The 19,531-nt window shown below is 30.4% G+C and overlaps 2 protein-coding genes across 3 annotated transcripts; both read right to left on the bottom strand.

Moving 5' to 3' along the window:
- Positions 1 to 1,924: 1,924 nt before the first annotated feature.
- Positions 1,925 to 4,500, bottom strand: LOC118039140 (iron-sulfur assembly protein IscA, chloroplastic). Its single transcript, XM_035045755.2, has 3 exons — positions 4,202 to 4,500; positions 3,897 to 4,115; positions 1,925 to 2,186 (listed from the first exon to the last, which is right to left on the bottom strand). Exons 1-3 carry the CDS (start codon positions 4,380 to 4,382, stop codon positions 2,050 to 2,052), a joined length of 537 nt encoding a protein of 178 aa, XP_034901646.1. The 5' UTR covers positions 4,383 to 4,500; the 3' UTR covers positions 1,925 to 2,049.
- A 2,478-nt stretch (positions 4,501 to 6,978) lies between these two features.
- On the bottom strand, positions 6,979 to 9,795 carry LOC118039150 (ras-related protein Rab7). 2 transcript variants are annotated; one of them, XM_035045772.2, is made up of 7 exons: positions 9,592 to 9,795; positions 9,424 to 9,450; positions 9,041 to 9,140; positions 8,851 to 8,937; positions 8,148 to 8,228; positions 7,897 to 8,048; positions 6,979 to 7,310 (listed from the first exon to the last, which is right to left on the bottom strand). In XM_035045772.2, the coding sequence occupies exons 1-7, from the start codon at positions 9,642 to 9,644 to the stop codon at positions 7,247 to 7,249; spliced, it is 564 nt and encodes a 187-aa protein (XP_034901663.1). In that variant the 5' UTR covers positions 9,645 to 9,795; the 3' UTR covers positions 6,979 to 7,246. The 2 variants fall into 2 exon arrangements, with proteins under 2 accessions (XP_034901663.1, XP_034901656.1); XM_035045765.2 differs by having other exon boundaries at positions 8,791 to 8,937; positions 9,592 to 9,793.
- Between the last annotated feature and the right edge of the window lie 9,736 nt (positions 9,796 to 19,531).

The raw sequence follows: 19,531 nt of genomic DNA, 5'->3' as shown, positions 1-19,531 counted from the left end.
TTTGAAAAAAAATCAAAAGACAGATATATATTTAATCTTATAATACTAGCCATTTAACCATGAATTTAACTGTTAAAATTATTTTTTTATTTAATTAAATGATAATAAAAATACATATAAATATAAAATTTATTTTAAAAAAAATATTATATAAGATTACACTTATTAAAAATATTATTTAAGAATAATATGTATTTTTTTAAAATAAATTTTATTTATATAAAACATTCAAAAAATAGATGAATTAGAATAATCACTTTAAAATATTAAATACATATAAAAATAATTAAAAAAATCATTATTTAAAATAAAAGGCTAAATAAACAATCTAAGAAATAAGAGAAAAGGAGGTATTGATTTAAATATAAATAAAAATTATTTAAAAGTACATATTAAAAAAGGATCAAGTTGAAAAAATAAAATTAGAGGAAAAAAAAAAAAAGTTAAGCGTTGTTGGGCCTATCTAGCCAAACGCATATGCTTAGCTCATTTGGGTTTTTTTCAAAAATTAAAAAATAAAAATAAATAATGCGTTGTCATTTTTTTTTCCTTTATTCTTACTACAATGGTGGCTGAAAAACGAGAGCTTATAATTTTTTGGTTTAGAAACTTATTTTCAACATGTTTTTACTCAAAATACCTATAAAATACTTAAATATCTTAATAAGTTCAAATATGATCTCAAAAAAAAAAAAAATCATCTTAAAAACTCAAAATCAACTTAAAACCAAGAACTTTTCCAAGCTTAGATATTATATTTTAAGAAAAATGACAAATAACATCCAGGATAAAGTTCCCTCATCAAATGAAATTTATTGACACTAAAATCGAATCTTTTTATGACTAAAATCGGTGTCAACCAAGATTTTTCTCTTTAACACTGAAATCCATCTATTTTCTCTCAAACTAAGAAATAAAAATAAAAAAAAATAAAGTTTTTGGATTAAAATTAATTTTTTAGAAAATCAATTTTGATCTAATAATTTATAATGTGACAAGTAAAAGGATAAAAATGAATGTTTTGACATAATTTTGAAACTACCACCTATTTTCTCTTTTTTTCACTATGGTGCTCTTTTTAATTTTGTTTCTAGTCAACAATTTTGAAGTAATTAAACTTTAATTTGTCCCTAAAAAATTACAACCGATAAAAAATAAATAAAGGATCAAAAATAAAAAAAAATTATAACAAAAAATCCACAATAATAAAATATAAGCGCATGAAAAAAGTTATTTTGCAAGAGGTATTTCACATTTAGAGATTCTTATAATTATAATTATAATATAATTATCCATAGCACTTAATGTGGATATGGGCAAATGACAAGATATGCATCTACATAATTGGTATCTTTACATTTTTAATTCTTATCTAATTCTTTAATATGCTATACCGTGTCAAGGTCTTTTTTAATCGAATAATGATGTTTTTTTCATGTTAAAACTGCTGTTAAATTATATAAATATATATATAAAAATTGCTCAGAATTGTTCAAATATATTTTTTTAATAAAAAATAGCAAAATCTCAATATTACTTGAGCACTGAAATATTTAAATTTCAAGAAATAAGAATTTTAATCTTTTTTTCCAAAAATCAAACCCATGCTGTCGTATAGCTGAAGGGCATTTTCAAAAGAGCCAACCTTCCTTTGAAATATCTTCGTGTAACCGCTAATTACTGGAAGCATGGAAAGTTTTCACTAAAATTGTATGTTTCTCTTGAAGAATGCAAAGCTGGGCTTCAAAATGTGCAGGCAAACTCCACCTAATTTCATCATTCATTCTCGGTATATAAAAATTCTATTTTTGTTCTGTTGAGAGAGGTACTCTTGGTTGATTAATTCGTTTAATTGTTGGTGGGTATTTTTGCAGCTGAAGTGCTCATCCAAACCTCTATGATTACTATCTTCCAAGCTCCATAATTGCCAAAAGACTACATAAACTATAAATTATTTTCTCATGTACACGCATCTTCAACATAAAGTCGGTAACAATTTCAGAGTTGTGCATGTTCTCTGTTAAATATTTTGTACACATCACTACACATCTATGCTGCAAAGGATTTACCACAACCACATGTCTTCGTTGCATTTGGGTTCTTGAAAGAGAAACCTCCACCAATAAGAGCATCGCTATAATCCAATTGCATGCCAAATAGGAAGAGGAGGCTCTTTGGATCACAAACTGCAAAACAAACAGAAAAATGTAAATTTATTGTAAAAAATAACCTATAATTTCTACAGGCATAATCCTGTTTCCCATACGCAGAGGAGGGTAGTGTCAAATCTGCAAGCTTCTTACAATGTTTAAGCAAGACAAACAGATGGTACTTATTTTTTATGAAAGAGATAGATGTTGGCTTCCAGAAATCAGAACAAAGGCAAAATTCCAACTCCAAGATCCAGTATCCATGCTAAAACAAATACTGTTGCCACGACTACTAGAATTAATGAAATCAAAGAAGGGACAAATAAGGGCTCAAATTAGGTGCCTTTAGCAAGTCAATTTTGAACCACAAAATAAAAAGACAATGATATACAAGAGAAGCACGTCAAAAATTAAGATTTAAATTTTAAAACACCAAAAAGTTGCAACCAGGATTTATTAGGACTTGTCAAAAGCTTCTACATAACAACATAGTTTGATGATTTGCAAGAAGATAAAATCAGCACAGAATAAAGTGTACCATCAAGAGTCAAAGAAATGAATATGTTCAGGGTCTAATATTGCATTTTCGAATAACCAACAAAAAGAATTATGCTGCAATTGGGGTTTGTACTTTTAAACACTCGATAATTACTACAGAGATGTTCATTTGAATGATGATACAGTTCAAGCTGAGATTTTCAATAAAAACATCACCACATTGGAAGGCTAGGCAGCCTGATTTGGTTTGGCTACAGATTGGGACCTAGTTAGTCTGTTGATGGAAGTCAGATCAGGTTTAGCTCTGCATATGTTGTCCTAGTTAGCCTTCTTGAGAAAGCAATCAGAACCAAATTAGGGTTTACTTGGAAGGGAACCAGCAGATAAACCTCCTAGAAACACTGGTTATTTTGATAGAAACTGAACTTGCCTTCATTCCATGATGCCTTTTATTAAGGGTTAAGGTTATTACAACTAATGAAAGAGATAGTTTGTTTACCGTAGAGGACAGCCAACCAACAATTTTTTTATTGCTACTACAGGATCAAAGACACCACGTTTCACCAAAGAGAATAGATGAATCAACTTGCACATATCATTCATGGAAGAGAAAATCCCATTACATCCTACATGAATGTTTTCCTCTTCAACCCAACTCACCCAATAAATCTATATCCATGACACTCATTCATATTTTCATTACCCTATAATTATGGCATTTCTGACTTAAACAATAACCACTCACCACATCAACTTAACGGCCTTATATCAAAATCCTCCTAAATCAACCACTACGTTAAACGCATGATCTTCAGTACCATCTGACTTACAAAACCCATGATCTTCAGTACCATCTAGCTTACAAAACCCATTTTTATCCAATCATGCGTCTCAAACACTCCCTAAGCACAATTTCTCATCTTTCGACAAACCCTATTCGCAAAATACTACAACAAGAGAGAGCGATGGGGGGGGGGGACTATTGGGTACTCCCAACCCCACTCACGTAAAAATGATTCACTGACAATCATGCTGACTCCCGCTTTTATGCAAGTGAAGGAGCAACATACCGAGAGTGTGGTTGGCTAAATGGGACTGCGCGGAACAACCTAATTTTGACTAGAATTTGGTGCCCAGCTAGAAATGAACAAACACTTGTCCCACGATCCCTCCAGTCCAGTCCAATCTATACGCGCCAACATTTACAAGAACAGGGGGGGAAAAGAGGCTGCTAACAGAAACGCATACCAATTGCAAATCCGTTGTATTCAATGATAGAATCATCAGGTCTAGCATTGGCTCGATTTTCAAGATCCATGGTGTAAGACATGCCAGAGCATCCACCTTGTTTGACCCCAATTCTTAAGCATAGATCTTCATCTCTATCATTTTTAATCCTATTCAAATGCTTCAACGCATTCTCCGTCACGGATATCGCCGGCGCCACCCCCTCCGACGGCGGCGCAGCTGTAATCATCGACCATAATAACAATTACAGTCCCATGCTGTTATAATAATTTACAAGAGAGCTGTATTGAATCGAAATGAATTACCTGGAGATGAAGTTGATCGAAGGGAGAGGGGATGGTTTTGACGGCTGAAATTTGATTTCGAGAATCGGAACGAGAGAGAATTTGGAGGCGAAGAGAAAGAGAGAGCTTTTGTACTAGTGTAATTTGGCGATGGAAGAAGAGGAGAGGGCGGTGGTGCTGCTGTCGAAGAGAAAAACGCCATTTGTGGACTTCTCCTTGCCTCCTGAGGGGATGGATTGATTAAGGTTTGATTAGAAGATCGTAGCCGTTCAAGATTTGATTACAGGTCCTTGTAAGTTGAACGGCTAGGTAGTCAAATATTACTTCACGTTTTCTTCATTTTGTTTTTGATATTTTTATAATAAATACATGGTGTTGTAATTTTTTGAGGTTTTTCTTTTTATTTTATTTGGACGGAAATTTTAAGGCTGTTATGCGAATGGAAGAAGATTTTCTTTCTTGGTGTGTTTGGCTGTTTGCCATTGAAAAAAACTTCTTCTGTCGTATATGTGAGTGTACAATAATAGGATGTTTTTCGTCTTTTATGTGATGATATTATTCTTAGATTATCTTTAGGTCCTTGTTTAGCTTTAGCTTTGATGATTGCCATGTAAAAATTACAATAAAATATTTAGTAATATATCAAATTATATTTTATATTGTGAGGTTTTTTAAAAAATTGAGTTTAAAATATAGTTTTTGTGAAAAGTAATTTTTACATGTTTTTTTAATTGAGTTTTGTAAAATTTTATTTGTTTTTGCGTTTTAAAAGTATTTTTTTTAATTTGAAATTTTTTTCTTTACTTCAAATTAATTTTTTTAATTTTCAAATAATTTTAATGCACTGGTATAAAAAAATAATTTTTTCTCTAGATTGTAATCTATTTTTTCAAGCAAATTAAAGGTATAAAAACATCTTCATGAAACTTATCTTATTAAATGAAACTCATTGACATTAAAATTAATTTTTTATGTTGTTGGAGGAATATAATTAACTAATGTTTTTCTATTCCTTTTTTTTTTTTTTTCCAACAAGTTTTCACTCATTTCTCAAACCTAGAGTCTAAAACATAATAATAAAAAGGAACTATTCAAATAAAAAAAAAATTCAAAAACTATAAGGACTATAAAACAGAAAAAGGTTAAGTTGGTCGGCTGAAAGGTATTTTCTTGCATGAATTTAAGATTGGTTATAGGATTTCTTCTTTTTACACTTTTGGTCATCTTTTGTTGAATTTTGTCTTTCTTGAACAAATTTTAATAAATTGATCATAAAAGGGTATAATTAAAAAAAAACATCTCAGATAAAATTAGAAAAAAAAAACTTATAATTGTTATGTATTGCTACTATAGAACGCCTAGCTATTTTAGTATATTTTTTATAAAATTATAATATCAAATTAACTTAATGACTTTAGATTTTTTTTTTTCTTTAACCAGTTTAGAATGGACATGGTTGCAAGGATACAAAAGGTTGACAGACATATTATTTTATTTTATAAGGAAAAAAATTAATTATTTTCATAAGAAGCTTGTGAGTTATATTTAGTGCAAAACTAGGTTACTTCCCATGCTCTATATTACGAGCTGAACACAAAATATTTAAACATAAATTTTTTTAATATGATTTTTTAAATAAAAAAATATTAAGATGATGTTATATTAGATTAATTATGATCAACTTGAATTAATTTGCTAAATTTATAATCCAAATCATAAACTTCAATGGGTTTAATAATATTTTTTAAAATTTATTTATATGATAAAAAATTAAAAAAAATAATTTAAAATAAAAAAATTGAAGGATTAACATTAAAAAAAAAAACAATTCAATAAAAACTCAACATTAAAGGTTGAAATTAAAGAGAAAAAAAACCAAGTCAAGCATGCTCGTGGAAACAAAATAATGAAATTACTTATTTATTAAATATCAAACTATATTATACAAATATTAATTGGGCAAAGTTTCATTTTAAAAATAAATGTGGATTTAAGAGTTATTTATAATTTAATTCTTGTTATTCCTTAAAACTATTTAATTAGTCATTGTAGTATAGAAATTAATTAAATTAAGAGAAAAAAAGAAAATAAAAACATTTGAAAAAATTTAAATTTAAATTTATAAAAAATCATTGTATGAAAAAACAAATTAAAGAAAAAAACAAGGTCTCATCCCCCGGGCCCAGCCTTGGTGGCTAGCACACTTAGGCTAGATTAGCATGACATGAGTATAAGGATAGGCAAGACACAATCCAAATAATTCATATTTTTAATTTTTGTCATAAACATGTCATCAAAATAAAATTTTGCTCATTTTATGAATACACTTTAAAAGAGAAACAAAATAAGTACGATTTATTTGTTGAACATTAATTTTCAATTAGCTCACACTTCATAATTCGTTGAACCTACAATAAAAAAAAATGCACATATAATTTGTCAATGATAAATGAAGTAGTTAAATTACTTATATTTGTATTTTTATGCATTCAATTTCAAAAAAAAATAAGAATATTTTAACAAATAATGAAAATGAGCTATCAGTATATCCACATCGTCACAAATATGTCAATTCTTTTCAAAGCTAAAGAGCCTGATTGAAAATATAGTTATGATTATCTTTTAAAGTATTTTTTATTTAAAATAATATATATATATATATATATATTTATATTAATACATCAAAATGATCTGAAAAAATAAAAAAAATATTAATTTAAAGTAAAAAAAAATAAAAAAAATTAAATTTATTTATAAGTGTTTTTAAAATGCAAAACAAATACGGTAAGCCACAGACATAATTTTAATTTTAGCAGCTATATTAATTCAGTAAATAGAGTTTTGGTAGTGGTTTAGCGTCTCTTTTTGTAAAATAGAGTTACAAAATAAATAATCTATCAGTCTAATGGTGAGTGTGCTAGTTAATTAGCTGTAGATACGCATAAAATACAAACAATAAAAACACCTCTGAATCCCAAATGAACAGCATCATAATACATAAATAATAAAGAATGAAACATATGAGAAGGTTGAATTTCCAGACATCCAATCCCTTGGTAGCCAACTTCAACACGCACAGCCTCCCCTTTGCTCGACTTCTGAAACAGTTTCTGATATACCCGGAAAGTAACTGCAAAAAGGATCAAGAACATGAGTTTTCGATGTGAAAGGGACTCACAAAACGTGAGTTGATTGAATGTTTTGGAACGCAAATTGCTGATGATTTCTTAAATTTATGGAAGTCTGTTTACAGGTGAGGCAATGATCACAAGGGATTCCATGACCATTCACATGTCTTGGAAAAAAGGTCTGCGCAAAAGCTTCTCTGAAAATACAGCCAGCTTATTGCATTGATGGGGATACGAAGTTTGTTAGAGAATAATATAAATCATATCTTGAGATTTTATCCAACAGTTTAAGCTATTGGGTTGAAATAGTTTTTTAATATGGTATCAAAGCCTTTATGAATAAAGTAGTCACGGGTTCAAATCTCATTACCCCCATTTATTTGTTAAAAATTAAACACAAGATAGTGTGAACTTATGCAAGTTTCAAGCCATGGGCTTTCACTTGAAGGGGTGTGTTAAAGAATAATATAAATTATATTTTAAGCTATTGGGTTAAGATTGTTGTCTGACAAATTGATGTTAATATATTTAACAGAAAGGGTAGCAAGAACTGATGTTGATAATCAACAAGTCTACTGGTATACTTACATGTCATGTTCCTGTTCATGTTCACCTGCTAGTGCCATTTTTGCAACACAAAGAAATGCTTCATGAACATTGTAACCCTCTTTTGCTGAGGTCTCAAAGTATGGTATGTCTCCCCTGGAAGCACACCATTCTCTGGCCGTTTTCTCCGAAACCTGCACGTTAATGTATTTTTTAAGGGGAAAATGAAGAAAAACTCAACTGATGACACTGATATTGCACTTCAGCATTTAGCAGTTAGCATGCATCTATACCACTCGGCTGCTTCCACCATCTACGTCGATTTTGTTCCCAAATAATATAAAAGGGAATGCCTCAGGATCGACTGGATCTGCCTGCCATTGAGATACAAAATAGGTAAAAGGATTGAAAATTGTCACCCGTGCATAAAAAAGAAAAAAGAAGAAGAGGAGGATTGTGTTACAGCATGTAAGCATTTTTTTAACTGATGTAAATACAAAACCGCAGATTTTCAGACAATTCAAGAGGTTTCCCAGCAAATCTCGTCGAGTTTAGTTTCTATAAATCTAATTGCTGAACTTCAGGATTGTTATATAAGTTGTTTAAGTACAGTAATCACATTTCCATTGCCATCCCTGCGGACACTGCAATTTCCAACGTTGTAACTTTAGACACCTTAAACTGAAGATGATTTGTAAACCTTTTCATATCCATGATCAAAATTATAAGCTGTAAATGCCGTTTAGCACGTAGCCACAACATAAAAAAATGTGCAAGGAAAAACATTAAAGTTAGTTTGCCATGGTCATAATAATTAATCAGTTGCTTAAGGTACTGCAAGGACGCAAACCTATTCTATACTAATGAACTGTTCAAGAATGCCCAGTACAGTGAAATAAAAAACGGAGCACAGAAAGGTAATGCACTTTTCGATACCTGTTTGACAAATTCCTTATGCCAATTATTAAGTATTTCAAATGATTTCTGTATATTTACATCGTATACAAGAACACAGCAATCTGCCCCTCTGTAAAACGCTGATCCTAAACTCTGAAACCTCTCCTGCCCCGCCGTGTCCCATATCTGGCATTAACACGTACGTAACATACATTATATCAGCAATTGTAGCTTGCAAAAGATTTTCCTTTCTATTTCAAATAGAATTGAAAGATAATTCTTTACTCACTTGCAAAGTCACCAGTTTGGCATCAATCTGTACTTCCTTGGTGACAAAATCAGCTCCAATCGTAGCTTTATACTGCTGGCTAAACTTCTTATATACGTATCTGAAAAGCTGTTAACAGCCCAACAAATGGTGTCTGAAGGCAGCAAAAACATAAATGCAATGCAGTATGCACCACAATTTTGCAACATTTAATTTTTTAGTACTATTGTCCTTGGCAGTTGACAAAACATGGCATTGCATACCGAAGTGCTCTTCTATTTTTCTTCCGGGACATGTGCTTAATGTAAAGGTGACAAGAATGAAAAAGGGACGCTTTAATGGAAGTTCTCATAATCATTGAAAAAGAGAAAAGAAAATTATAATTATCATCATGTAACGGATACTGATTCATCAAAGAAGTCTTTCCCACCCTGGAAAATCACAAGAAAGTAAGAGGAAAGAAAACGAATTTCATGAGAATTGAATAGAAAATCCATTCAAATAAGAAATCAACATGAACATTAGCTAACTTCAGCAAGGAAAAAAAAAAAAAGAAAAAAGAAGATGCATACCCGCTATCGCCCAGAACGATAACCTTCAGTAATGCTCTTCGAGGCATTTCCATTATGATCACGATCAAGAATTCTTATAAAACTGTCAGCAGCTATGTAATGCCTTTCTCAACGAGAGAAAGTAAGTTCAGGAAAGTATGGAAAAGAAAGACACCACAAACACTAACAGCAGTGAAAGGGAAAAGACATCTTTAAGGTGGTTCTTGATTTTTCTTCCTTTTAATGGGTATCTACCTTGGCCTTTATTTTATTTTTAAATAAAAATTTCCTGTGTTTTGAATGATACAAGTGAGAGCCATGTGAGCCCCTGCCAACGTGAAAGCATAAAAGGATAGTCGCCAGCGAAGCTGATTTTTCAAACACTACTAATAAATAATAATAATAATATTAAAGGGTTCCTTAAAAAACTAGACTTAAAGGCCATGTCAGGTTATGATAAATAAGATTATTTAAGAATTTACTAATTTATTCTTAATTGAATTACACTCATTACTCTCGTTGACCATTTTATCATGCACCTGTGAGGTCGTGCTTGCCTCTTCTTTTTAGTTTTCACGGGTTGGATCTTGAGGATATCAGCAGTGATAGTTATAGCTGTTGGTTCAATGGTGCATTTGGTCCTCAATCTTCAATTTTATCCAATATATAATCCTCGAACTCTCTATTTTGTAATCTCAGCTTGCATACTGCTGCTATGACCTTGATACGTGCAAGATCTTGGATTCAATTACAGACAAAAAAAAGATTAAAAAATTGAATAGATAATTACTAATAGCTAGCAAAGCAAATTCTTAATGATTGGAGATGAATTCTTTTATTATTGATATGATTCGCCTACATAACCGATTGACACCCCTTTTTGTTACAGATGAGATGATTGCTGGCCATACATTACAGCATCGTTAGATTATTATTATTATCATCACTTAGCTTTTCCCGTGGGAACTTCACCAGTCTATTGCTGTAATTTTAACTGCAAAATTGGAAGGCGTCTTGTCTCTGCAATATAGAGCCAGAAAGGGTATTTCCGGCACTGCATGCTTGGCTCTGGGCTGGATTTGGTGCATCTCTGACCGATCCATATTCTATTTAGTTGTCATAAACAATACAACATAGTACATAGGCCTCAATATTATGTTCTTCTTCTTTGTGGTCTCAATACTTGCCTCCATGCTCGGCAATTATGATATCTCCCTTCAGCTTGAGCCTTGGCTCGCACGGCATCACAAGGATAAACTGGGAACACTTAATTCTCCCCTTTCCCACTCTAATTTGTTTTCTAGTTTAATCATGAGCACTATTATCAGAGCATCATTGTAATGTGTGTTCTTATATATAATGATTTTTTGTCATTTGCAATAAAAGCCAATAAAGAAAAAATTGGAGCCAAAATGGCCTTTTTTGCAAGGGCATTTTAGCTTTTTTAATCTTTTCAAAACAATAAAATGATTATATTACTTTTAAAATCAAAATATGCTAAACTTACTTTCACGGTTTTTTTTTTTTTGTATTTTTATTATGGTCATTTTCTTATAATAAAAAAGATCGAGGGGCTATTTGGAAATTTAATGAAAATAAATAATATTAAAAAGGTAGTTGACATGTGCAGTTCACGCGTCAGCTTGATGGTTGTATCCGCGCATTTTGGGTGGCAAGTGCAAATCACGAGGCTTGCCAAACATTAATTTCATGGGCCGTGTTAGAAATATACTCGGCTACACCTCCTTGCGTAGACGACACGTATGGTCAACAGATGTTCGGTTTGGCTCTAACAATCTTTTTTTTTTCTTCCTTCTTTTCTACCTTCTTCTTGATTTCCATGCCAAACCCTTTAATTTTTCAAAGCAATCCTTCAATTTGTTTTTCCTTCATATTTGGTTCTTACTCTTTTGATTATTATTTGTTTTATTTGAAATAATTTATAAAATTAGAATTTTTTTTTATTTCATCCTCATTCAATTTTTTTCATGAATCATATTTGGTTCCCACTCATTTGATTATTGTTATTTTTTTTTTATTTTTTTTTTCAATTTCATCTTTATATTGACCTTTAGAGTCGCACATTATTTTTTCAATTTCATCCTGTCATATCTATGAAATTCTTATGTTTCTTGAGCTTTAGGCTAAAAATCTAATATTATAACCTTAAGTTCATGTTCTATTTGGATATAAGTTTCTAGTTTTTGAACTTTTTTAAGAATACCTCATGAGTTGAGTTAGTGATATACTGATAAAAATATCTCTCATTGAAGTAGGAGGGGCATTCAGAGCTAGACCTTCAGCAGATGGAGCTCATTTGATTGGAGTAGATAGGTGCTTGTCCTTTGCTTATTTATTTATTTAATGTCAATGTGAGTTTTTGTTTATATGTGAAATGAATTTTAGAAACAAAAAAAAAAAAAAAAAGAATTAGTGTTTCAAATATTTTAAGTTGACTACACGAGCGGGGGCTATCGATTTTAAAAAATTAAGTCAGCCACATAAGTAGGAACTATGTAGAAAAATCAATAAATTTGACTCACTGTATATGAATATAAATCCAATATGAAGCACATGATATATAATTTTTATGCTTAACAATGTGCACATGTTTATATGTGTGTGTGTGTTTTGCATGAGAGAGAGAGAGAGAGAGAGAGATTTTATCTATCATAGTGCTTGAAATTGATGATTTAAATGAAAATCAAAAGAAATAAAAATCTTTTATAAGATGAATATTCATGCAATGGAAGGGTTGCATCATAAATAAAAATGGAAATTAATGATTAAAAATGCAATTAAATTTCCATGTTGTTACACAAAACCTCTTTTATTTTAGGAATAATTTTATGGTGTTTAAGGAATAACTAGAGACTACCATGTAGGATCCATTTAAAAATAAATAAAAAGATACAAATAAGAAAGAGAAATCCTAGATAAATATATTTTTATCATTTTTAGTTGGTCATAAATTTTATATTATTTCTTCATTGTATGTCTCTTTTTTCAAAATAAACTCTTAAAAAATAACAAATAACATATCACTAATTACTCTCTACATACTATAAAGTTTTTCTTATTTTAGAGCTTCCCTCATTATTTCTCAAGTTTGAGTATGACATATATAACTAAAAATCTTAAATCTGCACTTGAGGTCTTGGCTTAGCGATTGAAGGGGCTTGTTCCCTTCTCTGCACCAGGGTTCAAACCTCACTATGCACGCCTATCACCCCCGCGGTGCCTTACATGCTCACTGGGTTTGCAGGATGTTCAGTGGGCCGTGGGATTAGTTGTGGTGCGCTCAAGCTGGCCCAGACACCCACGTAAATCAAAAAAAAAAATCTTAAATCTCAATTATTGGGAATATCCCTATTGAGAAATCCAAGTCTCATTTCTAATAGTAGGAACATTATTTTATTAGCATGTGTAACAAATGTTTGAATCATGCAAGAAAAGCAATTGGAAATAACGAAATGACCCAAGTTGTCTACATGCATGTATCTTGCAAGAATTTTTTTGTCGAAGCCAGCTAATTGCTCTCAGAATATGGTCTCGTCACACGTCTCTTGGTGACCCTGATCTTGAATTTTATTCGTGTAGTCTTATTAAATTAGAAGAAACTAAAAGCCCAGGGAAAACACTATACTACTAAATACGATAGTTTTAGATTTATTTGCACGGTAGATTAAAACAGTTTTGTCATAATTATTAATCAAAACAAATGGTCTGGCTATTGATCGAAATGTATTTTATTTTTTCACAATAATATGATTAACATACTATTAAAAGAAAAAAAAATTATTAAATTGATATCTAGGGCGCTGTTTGACTTTTTTATTTTTTAAAATATAAAATATAGTAAAATGATTAAATTATTTTAAAAATTAAAATCTTAATGGGTGTTCATGGGCTTTTTTATATTTTCATCCTAGATATTTTGTTATAATCAAGTTGGATGAAGTACAATTTAATATTTTTTTAAAATATTATTTAAATAAAAAAAGTTATTGGCATATATAATGCACATTCTAGCATGTAGGGAATTTTCACGTCATTTGAGCAGCACGTGAAAGGTTATATTATAGCCCATCAATGACTTTTAGGGTAATGTTAGAATTATCTTGGTGGCAACTCTATACCTAGGCTATACACGTGATCAATAGACCTCTGATTTAGTGTTGGCGGCCCTTTTCCTCTCTTTTTATTTTCTTTCTTGCTTATTAATTCACATTAAAAAACTATTTGGCCAAATAATATAGGTGCAAAAAGCATTGAAGAAATAATATAGTTTCATATTTTTCATGGTTCTCAAAAGTAACATTTGGTAGATGTCATGATTAGGAACCATGACATCTACCAAACCTCAAATTACTCTAATTTTTGTAGTTATTCCTAAAATTCAACGCAAATTATAATTGATCAAAATTTAATTTAATTCTTGTTATTTTTATGTTCAATTGCATAAAATCAACACTAATTGCAACAACTAAATTCCTTGAAATGTAGGTGGAAAAGTCATAAAATTTTTTTTAATTCTTTGAAACTCTTCAAGGTACTTAGTCCGTCAGTGATTTTGTTTAAAATATCGGTGGCAAAGCCATGTTTTTTTTTTTTTCAACTCCCTGAAACTCTATAAAGGCTTAGTCTATTAAAGATTCTGTCGGTATTTATAGTTCATCCATGTAAAACAATGTTTAATTACAAGTGTTCTTGTTTTTAACGTGGTACAATATGCAACCACGCATGCTTTTGATTTGTAAAACCATTCTTTTATTTTGTTCTAACGAGTGATTTGTTTTTCATACCAGCTGGATCACAAACTCTGAGAGGAAATTATACCGATCATGCAACCACGCATCATTGGGTTTCCAGGAACCTATCCATGCACTGATGAAAATATTGAAATTCTAGGAAAGTGCTTCCTCGGGAGGAGGCGTGATTAAATTCCAACATCTATAGGAGGACCGTCTTTGATTGCAACCTCACACATATAAATGTAGTGCACTCTTTTTCATTTCAACATCCCTAATGACCTTCCTTCTGTCTTCCTTCTCCTTTAATTTTAATGAAGTGTCAAGCAAGTCAATTCCATCTAGTCTGTATCAATCTTTCTCTTTAATATTTCAGAGCTTTTTATTATTATTATTATTATTATTAACGTGGATGTTCGGACAACTTGCATGTATCTCGACTAATCTCACAGATTCTGAAGTTAATAACCATATAAGCCTCCAATGGCTTTAAGATTTATAGAACTCGAACTGGTAACCTATAGGAAGCAAATTCAGAGTCTGACTAGTTGAGTTGCACCCCTCAGGGTTAATATTTCAGAGCTTTTGCTATCTCATGTTCTAGTATTTCATGATTTTTTTTTAATTTTTTAATTATTTTGATGTTAAAAATATTATATTGATATATTTTTTAAATAAAAACACTTTAAAAAATTATTATTATTATCCTTTCAAATACTGATGCATTTCACTCACGAATTATTAATATAATTATAAAGGGGAAATAGCCCTACCAAGGCGTTTACCAAATGAAAGACCATACATTCACTAGTAAATGAAAGGTCAAATGAGGAGAAAAATTCTTAGGTGGCCATTGCTGTCATATGCAACTTCTTCTTGGTTTCCAACTCTGATATAGAAGACAAATTATCAATGGTTGAAATTAATTTAGTCACGATCAAATAATTTATTTATTTTTCAAAAGAAAACAGGGGATAGTTTTGATAGGAGACATACATTTCCTTGCAGTTTCTCACATCAGCACTCCAATTCCAAACAAAAAGTGGTGGATAATTAATTTTAAGTCTAGGTTGATGGGATTTCTTTGTTGCTGCATCTCTTGTCATAAATATAGGAACCCATTAACGACTAGAGAGGAATCTCCCCTTTTGACTTGTCTATGATTAATGTGTAAGGGAATAAGTTGTGGTGAGGTAAGGTGGGATGGAGGTTTTTTTTTTTTTGGGTACAATTATATTAAGCTTTTTTCTGGGATTATGTTTTGAACAGAGTTAGGTTAAAATTCATTTTAAAAAAAAATATATTTTTTTTTGTTTTTAAATTATTTTGATACGATGATATTAAAAATAATTTTTTAAAAAAAAACAGTATTATTTTGATGTATTTATGATCGAAAACACTTTGAAAAGCAACCGTTAGCACACTCTTAAATACCCCCTAAAGCATATCTCACTAAAAGCTAAAAATACATGTTTTTTGTTGCTTTTTTTTTTGGTGCGGGTCTCACCAAAAAAACACAATCACACCTCACCACACCTCAATCTCAAACACTCCTTTAGCTTTCCTGGATTAGAATCTGTTAGACGTGCACCTGTGCTATGCCATGGGGCTAGATTATTGTTTTCATAAAAAAATAATGTTTAAATTACATTTTTTTTTTTTAAAGATAAATATTACATCATAGTTTATGGCATTATACTTTCGTGTTTTGTAAATTAGTCAGGATTGTCTTCTTCTTCTTCTTCAATTGACTCGTCATCAACTCCATTGTAATCTTCTACATTGATTTCATTATTATCATCATCTTTATCAACTTTTATTTGTCTGCTGTAACTCAAAACAACATTCAACACCGTCAACATCAATAAAAATATTCTTAGTAACGTGAAAATTTGAATTTTCTTCTAAGTCAATCGATAGAACAACTCGATATGGATCAACTAACTCATTAACTTAAAAGATATCATCTTCTATGTTTGGTTCATCGTTCTCATCTTAAATAACCTCAACACGACTCATGGGTTTGGTTTTCAGTATAGATAACCAATCAACTCTTGACGATCTTTTCTAAAAAAATGAGTGTATTTGTAATAAACTTGTTGGCATTGTTTAGCGAAAACAAAAACATTGTCAACATTGTAGAGTTTAGCTTTTGAATTAATTTTGGCTAAACCATGATGGGGGTCTACTTTGATTTCTTTTTCAGTGGTGTCATACCAATAGCATTTGAATAAAAATACGTTATTCAACTCATTATGATATTGTAATTCAATTATCTCTTTTAATTTCTCATAATAGTCAACTTTAAACTCATTAAAAGTCGATCTCTTAACACAAACCTTATTGTTTTATGTCTTTCTACCTTGCTCATATTTTTCAGTATGAAACATGTGTCCATTGATGAAATACTAATTGTAGCACTTCACCTTTATTTTAGGACCCGGACTTAGTAAAGATGATGTAATACTGCATTCCCCCCTAATTTATAAACTTGGTACATAAAGTATAACAATGAATAGTTAACGAGAAATATGTAATAAAATTAAATATCCCTATAGATAATGATAATTAAACAATACTTACATGTGTTCTCAACCACGTGGAAAACTGTTAATCTTGTAATCGAAAGATTTGAGATTCAGCCAGCTGTGAGTTTTGAGACAGTAAATATTAACAATGTTGCCTATGAGGTATTCAATAACTTATCATTTGTGATATTATAAGAGATAAATAATTCACTAATAACAATTTATCAGCATAAAAATTTTCTTTCAGCCTATTTCCTCAAGGTAAAATGCTTGTTATCCATTCAATAATTATGTCATAACTAGCCTCACTCAACTCATGATCCGACTTGATGATGAACACTTGTGCAATAGCCGATAATTTATTGTGATTTGTGCAACCATCTCATAATAGTTTGTCAGAATCTTTCAAAAGATCAAAAAATCTAGTTATATCTGCATTAGGTTCTATATTTATGATGGGACATTAACTAGCATGGCCCTGATAAATTCCAATTGTTTTCATAACCATAGTCTTATAAGGATTACTATTGTTATTTACAACTCCATGCATGTTACTAACACTAAAAGTTGACCCAACTATCATTTCTACCATGCTCTTATGAGAAACATATGGTTCTTCATGTGCATATCAACACAGGTAATGCTCCATGAAAACTTTTTATTGAAAATGCATCGTTATAACATCTGAATTGAGAAACTTTAATTTGTGCACCTCTTGCATGGAAATCTAATACTACCTCTATTGATATTTTTTTGGATTAGATATTGCGTAATTAATAAAACCATGACCCCATTATAATAATCCATCCTCCGCAATCCTTAGGGTAAATCTTGATGCATCCATGGATGAACCTATACAAAATAATGATGATAATATATATTAATTAACTATGTTAACTAAATAAATTTACAAAAATATTGGTTTAGCTCACGATTATTCAACCTATTTTAATACTTCTCTTAATTCATTATCAATGATCTAAATATATGTAAATTTGTACACAATTACGAAAATTATAACTTGAAAATGAAATTAAAAAAATATAAAACAACTCGTTAAATAAGTTATTATTTATTTCATCACAAAACATCCAAGTCAGTAATTCAATATAAGTTTCAATAATTTACAAACAAATATAATTGTATAAAATCTAAAACAAACCATAACATGTACAAACCATAAATCCATACAACAAGTTTGTTTGAGAAAAATAATAAAACAAGTAAACACTCAAACAAAATACATATACTACAAAAATATATATAAAAAAGTAGCATTTTAAAATTGTGTTCAAATTAAAAAGAAAAAGAAAAAAGAAGAAGGTAGATTTGCTTATTTAAGGTGGAGAATCCTCAATAAAATTTCAATCAAAACACGGATGCTGACAAACCGAGTGTTGTGATGGCTGGTAAAGTTGTAGGAGGTTAAGTTGTTTTGAGATTGAAGGGGGTTAACTGTTTTGTTACAGAGAAAAAGTTTACTAGAAAAAGGTAGAAATGGGGGATAGGAAGAGGAGAGTTGAGCACTAGGTTATATATTAAATATGATCGATGTATTTACCAGCAGAATTATTTTGATGGTGACTCCATCGGCAAATCTATCGGTATTAATATCACGTCACTGCATGATTTGTCTTTATTAATCACATTATAATATTGAATGTAACGTCATCGATATATATTGATGGATCAATATATTCACGGATGAATTGTATAGTCGGTGTAATTATGTCGGTAATTGTGCCTGTAAAAACTTACACACCATTTTATTGTTTGACTTTTTTTACTCTTTCTATTTTGATTACGATTCTCTCGATATATATCGATGACATATTTCCGTTAGTATTTACCAATAAAGTTAGCAATAGAAAATTTTTATCTATAAAAATTATTGCAATATATCGACAAAAATAATTCATTGATATCTTTGTTTGTATTCGCTAAATTTCTAGTAGTGCACTAAAGATTAGTAACAAAATTAAAAAAAAAAATTCAAACATTATGAAGTGCATGTGGCTAGCTAGTCACAGGTTTTTTCTTTTAATTTTACAGTGTGAAGTATTTCGAGTTATTTTTTATGTTGTGAAATTAAATTCATCTTCTAATCCAGTCAAAAAGTTAAAAATTCATGTGAAGTTTATTTAGCATAATTAACGTGCCTCGAGGTTTGAACCAAAAAGTTGAGAACACACCCTCTTAGCTATAAGAACAACTTTTTACATAGTTATAATAATACTCAATATGAATATTTTTATATTATTTTTCATTTTTTTTTAAGTTGATCTAGTTAAATCAACTTAAATTTAATTTAATTAGATTAATATTTTTTTTAATTTAAACTAAAACTCGATTTAGATGAAGTTTTAAAATATAGTTTCTCGTATCAACCCGTAGGTGTAGCTGCTATTACTCTTTTTGACCAATTATACGAGTGTAACAATAAATAAATAAATACTCATTTGTGCAATATTCCTCGCAATGTAGGAGAGGGTCCCTGTAATTGACAGATGAAATCCCTGAGATGCGTGCCAAACGAAGACTAAATAATATGGCAACACGAGTAACTCCGCTGTGAGTGGCAACACACAAGACCGTCCTCCCGACCAATTACCCTCCATTGCCTTCTCAAAAGCAACGACACAAATTATTACAACCCACATAGGACACTGCCAAGAGGTCCCA

Source organism: Populus alba, chromosome 5, assembly GCF_005239225.2.
Source record: "Populus alba chromosome 5, ASM523922v2, whole genome shotgun sequence".
Classification (NCBI taxonomy): Eukaryota; Viridiplantae; Streptophyta; class Magnoliopsida; order Malpighiales; family Salicaceae; genus Populus; species Populus alba.
This window is presented reverse-complemented; position numbering and strand designations above follow the sequence as displayed.

What these genes read in the sequence shown, in the direction of transcription:
- LOC118039150 (XM_035045765.2), bottom strand. Translation starts at nt 9,644, where the DNA reads ATGGAAATGCCTCGAAGAGCATTACTGAAGGTTATCGTTCTGGGCGAT. An exon ending in AAGACTTCTTTGATGAATCA is followed by an intron (nt 9,141 to 9,423) that starts GTATCCGTTACA and finishes ACAGCTTTTCAG; the next exon opens with ATACGTATATAAGAAGTTTA. An exon ending in ATAAGGAATTTGTCAAACAG is followed by an intron (nt 8,229 to 8,790) that starts GTATCGAAAAGT and finishes TCTCAATGGCAG; the next exon opens with GCAGATCCAGTCGATCCTGA.
- LOC118039140 (XM_035045755.2), bottom strand. Translation starts at nt 4,382, where the DNA reads ATGGCGTTTTTCTCTTCGACAGCAGCACCACCGCCCTCTCCTCTTCTT. An exon ending in TCGATCAACTTCATCTCCAG is followed by an intron (nt 4,116 to 4,201) that starts GTAATTCATTTC and finishes CGATGATTACAG; the next exon opens with CTGCGCCGCCGTCGGAGGGG. An exon ending in ATACAACGGATTTGCAATTG is followed by an intron (nt 2,187 to 3,896) that starts GTATGCGTTTCT and finishes TTTGTTTTGCAG; the next exon opens with TTTGTGATCCAAAGAGCCTC.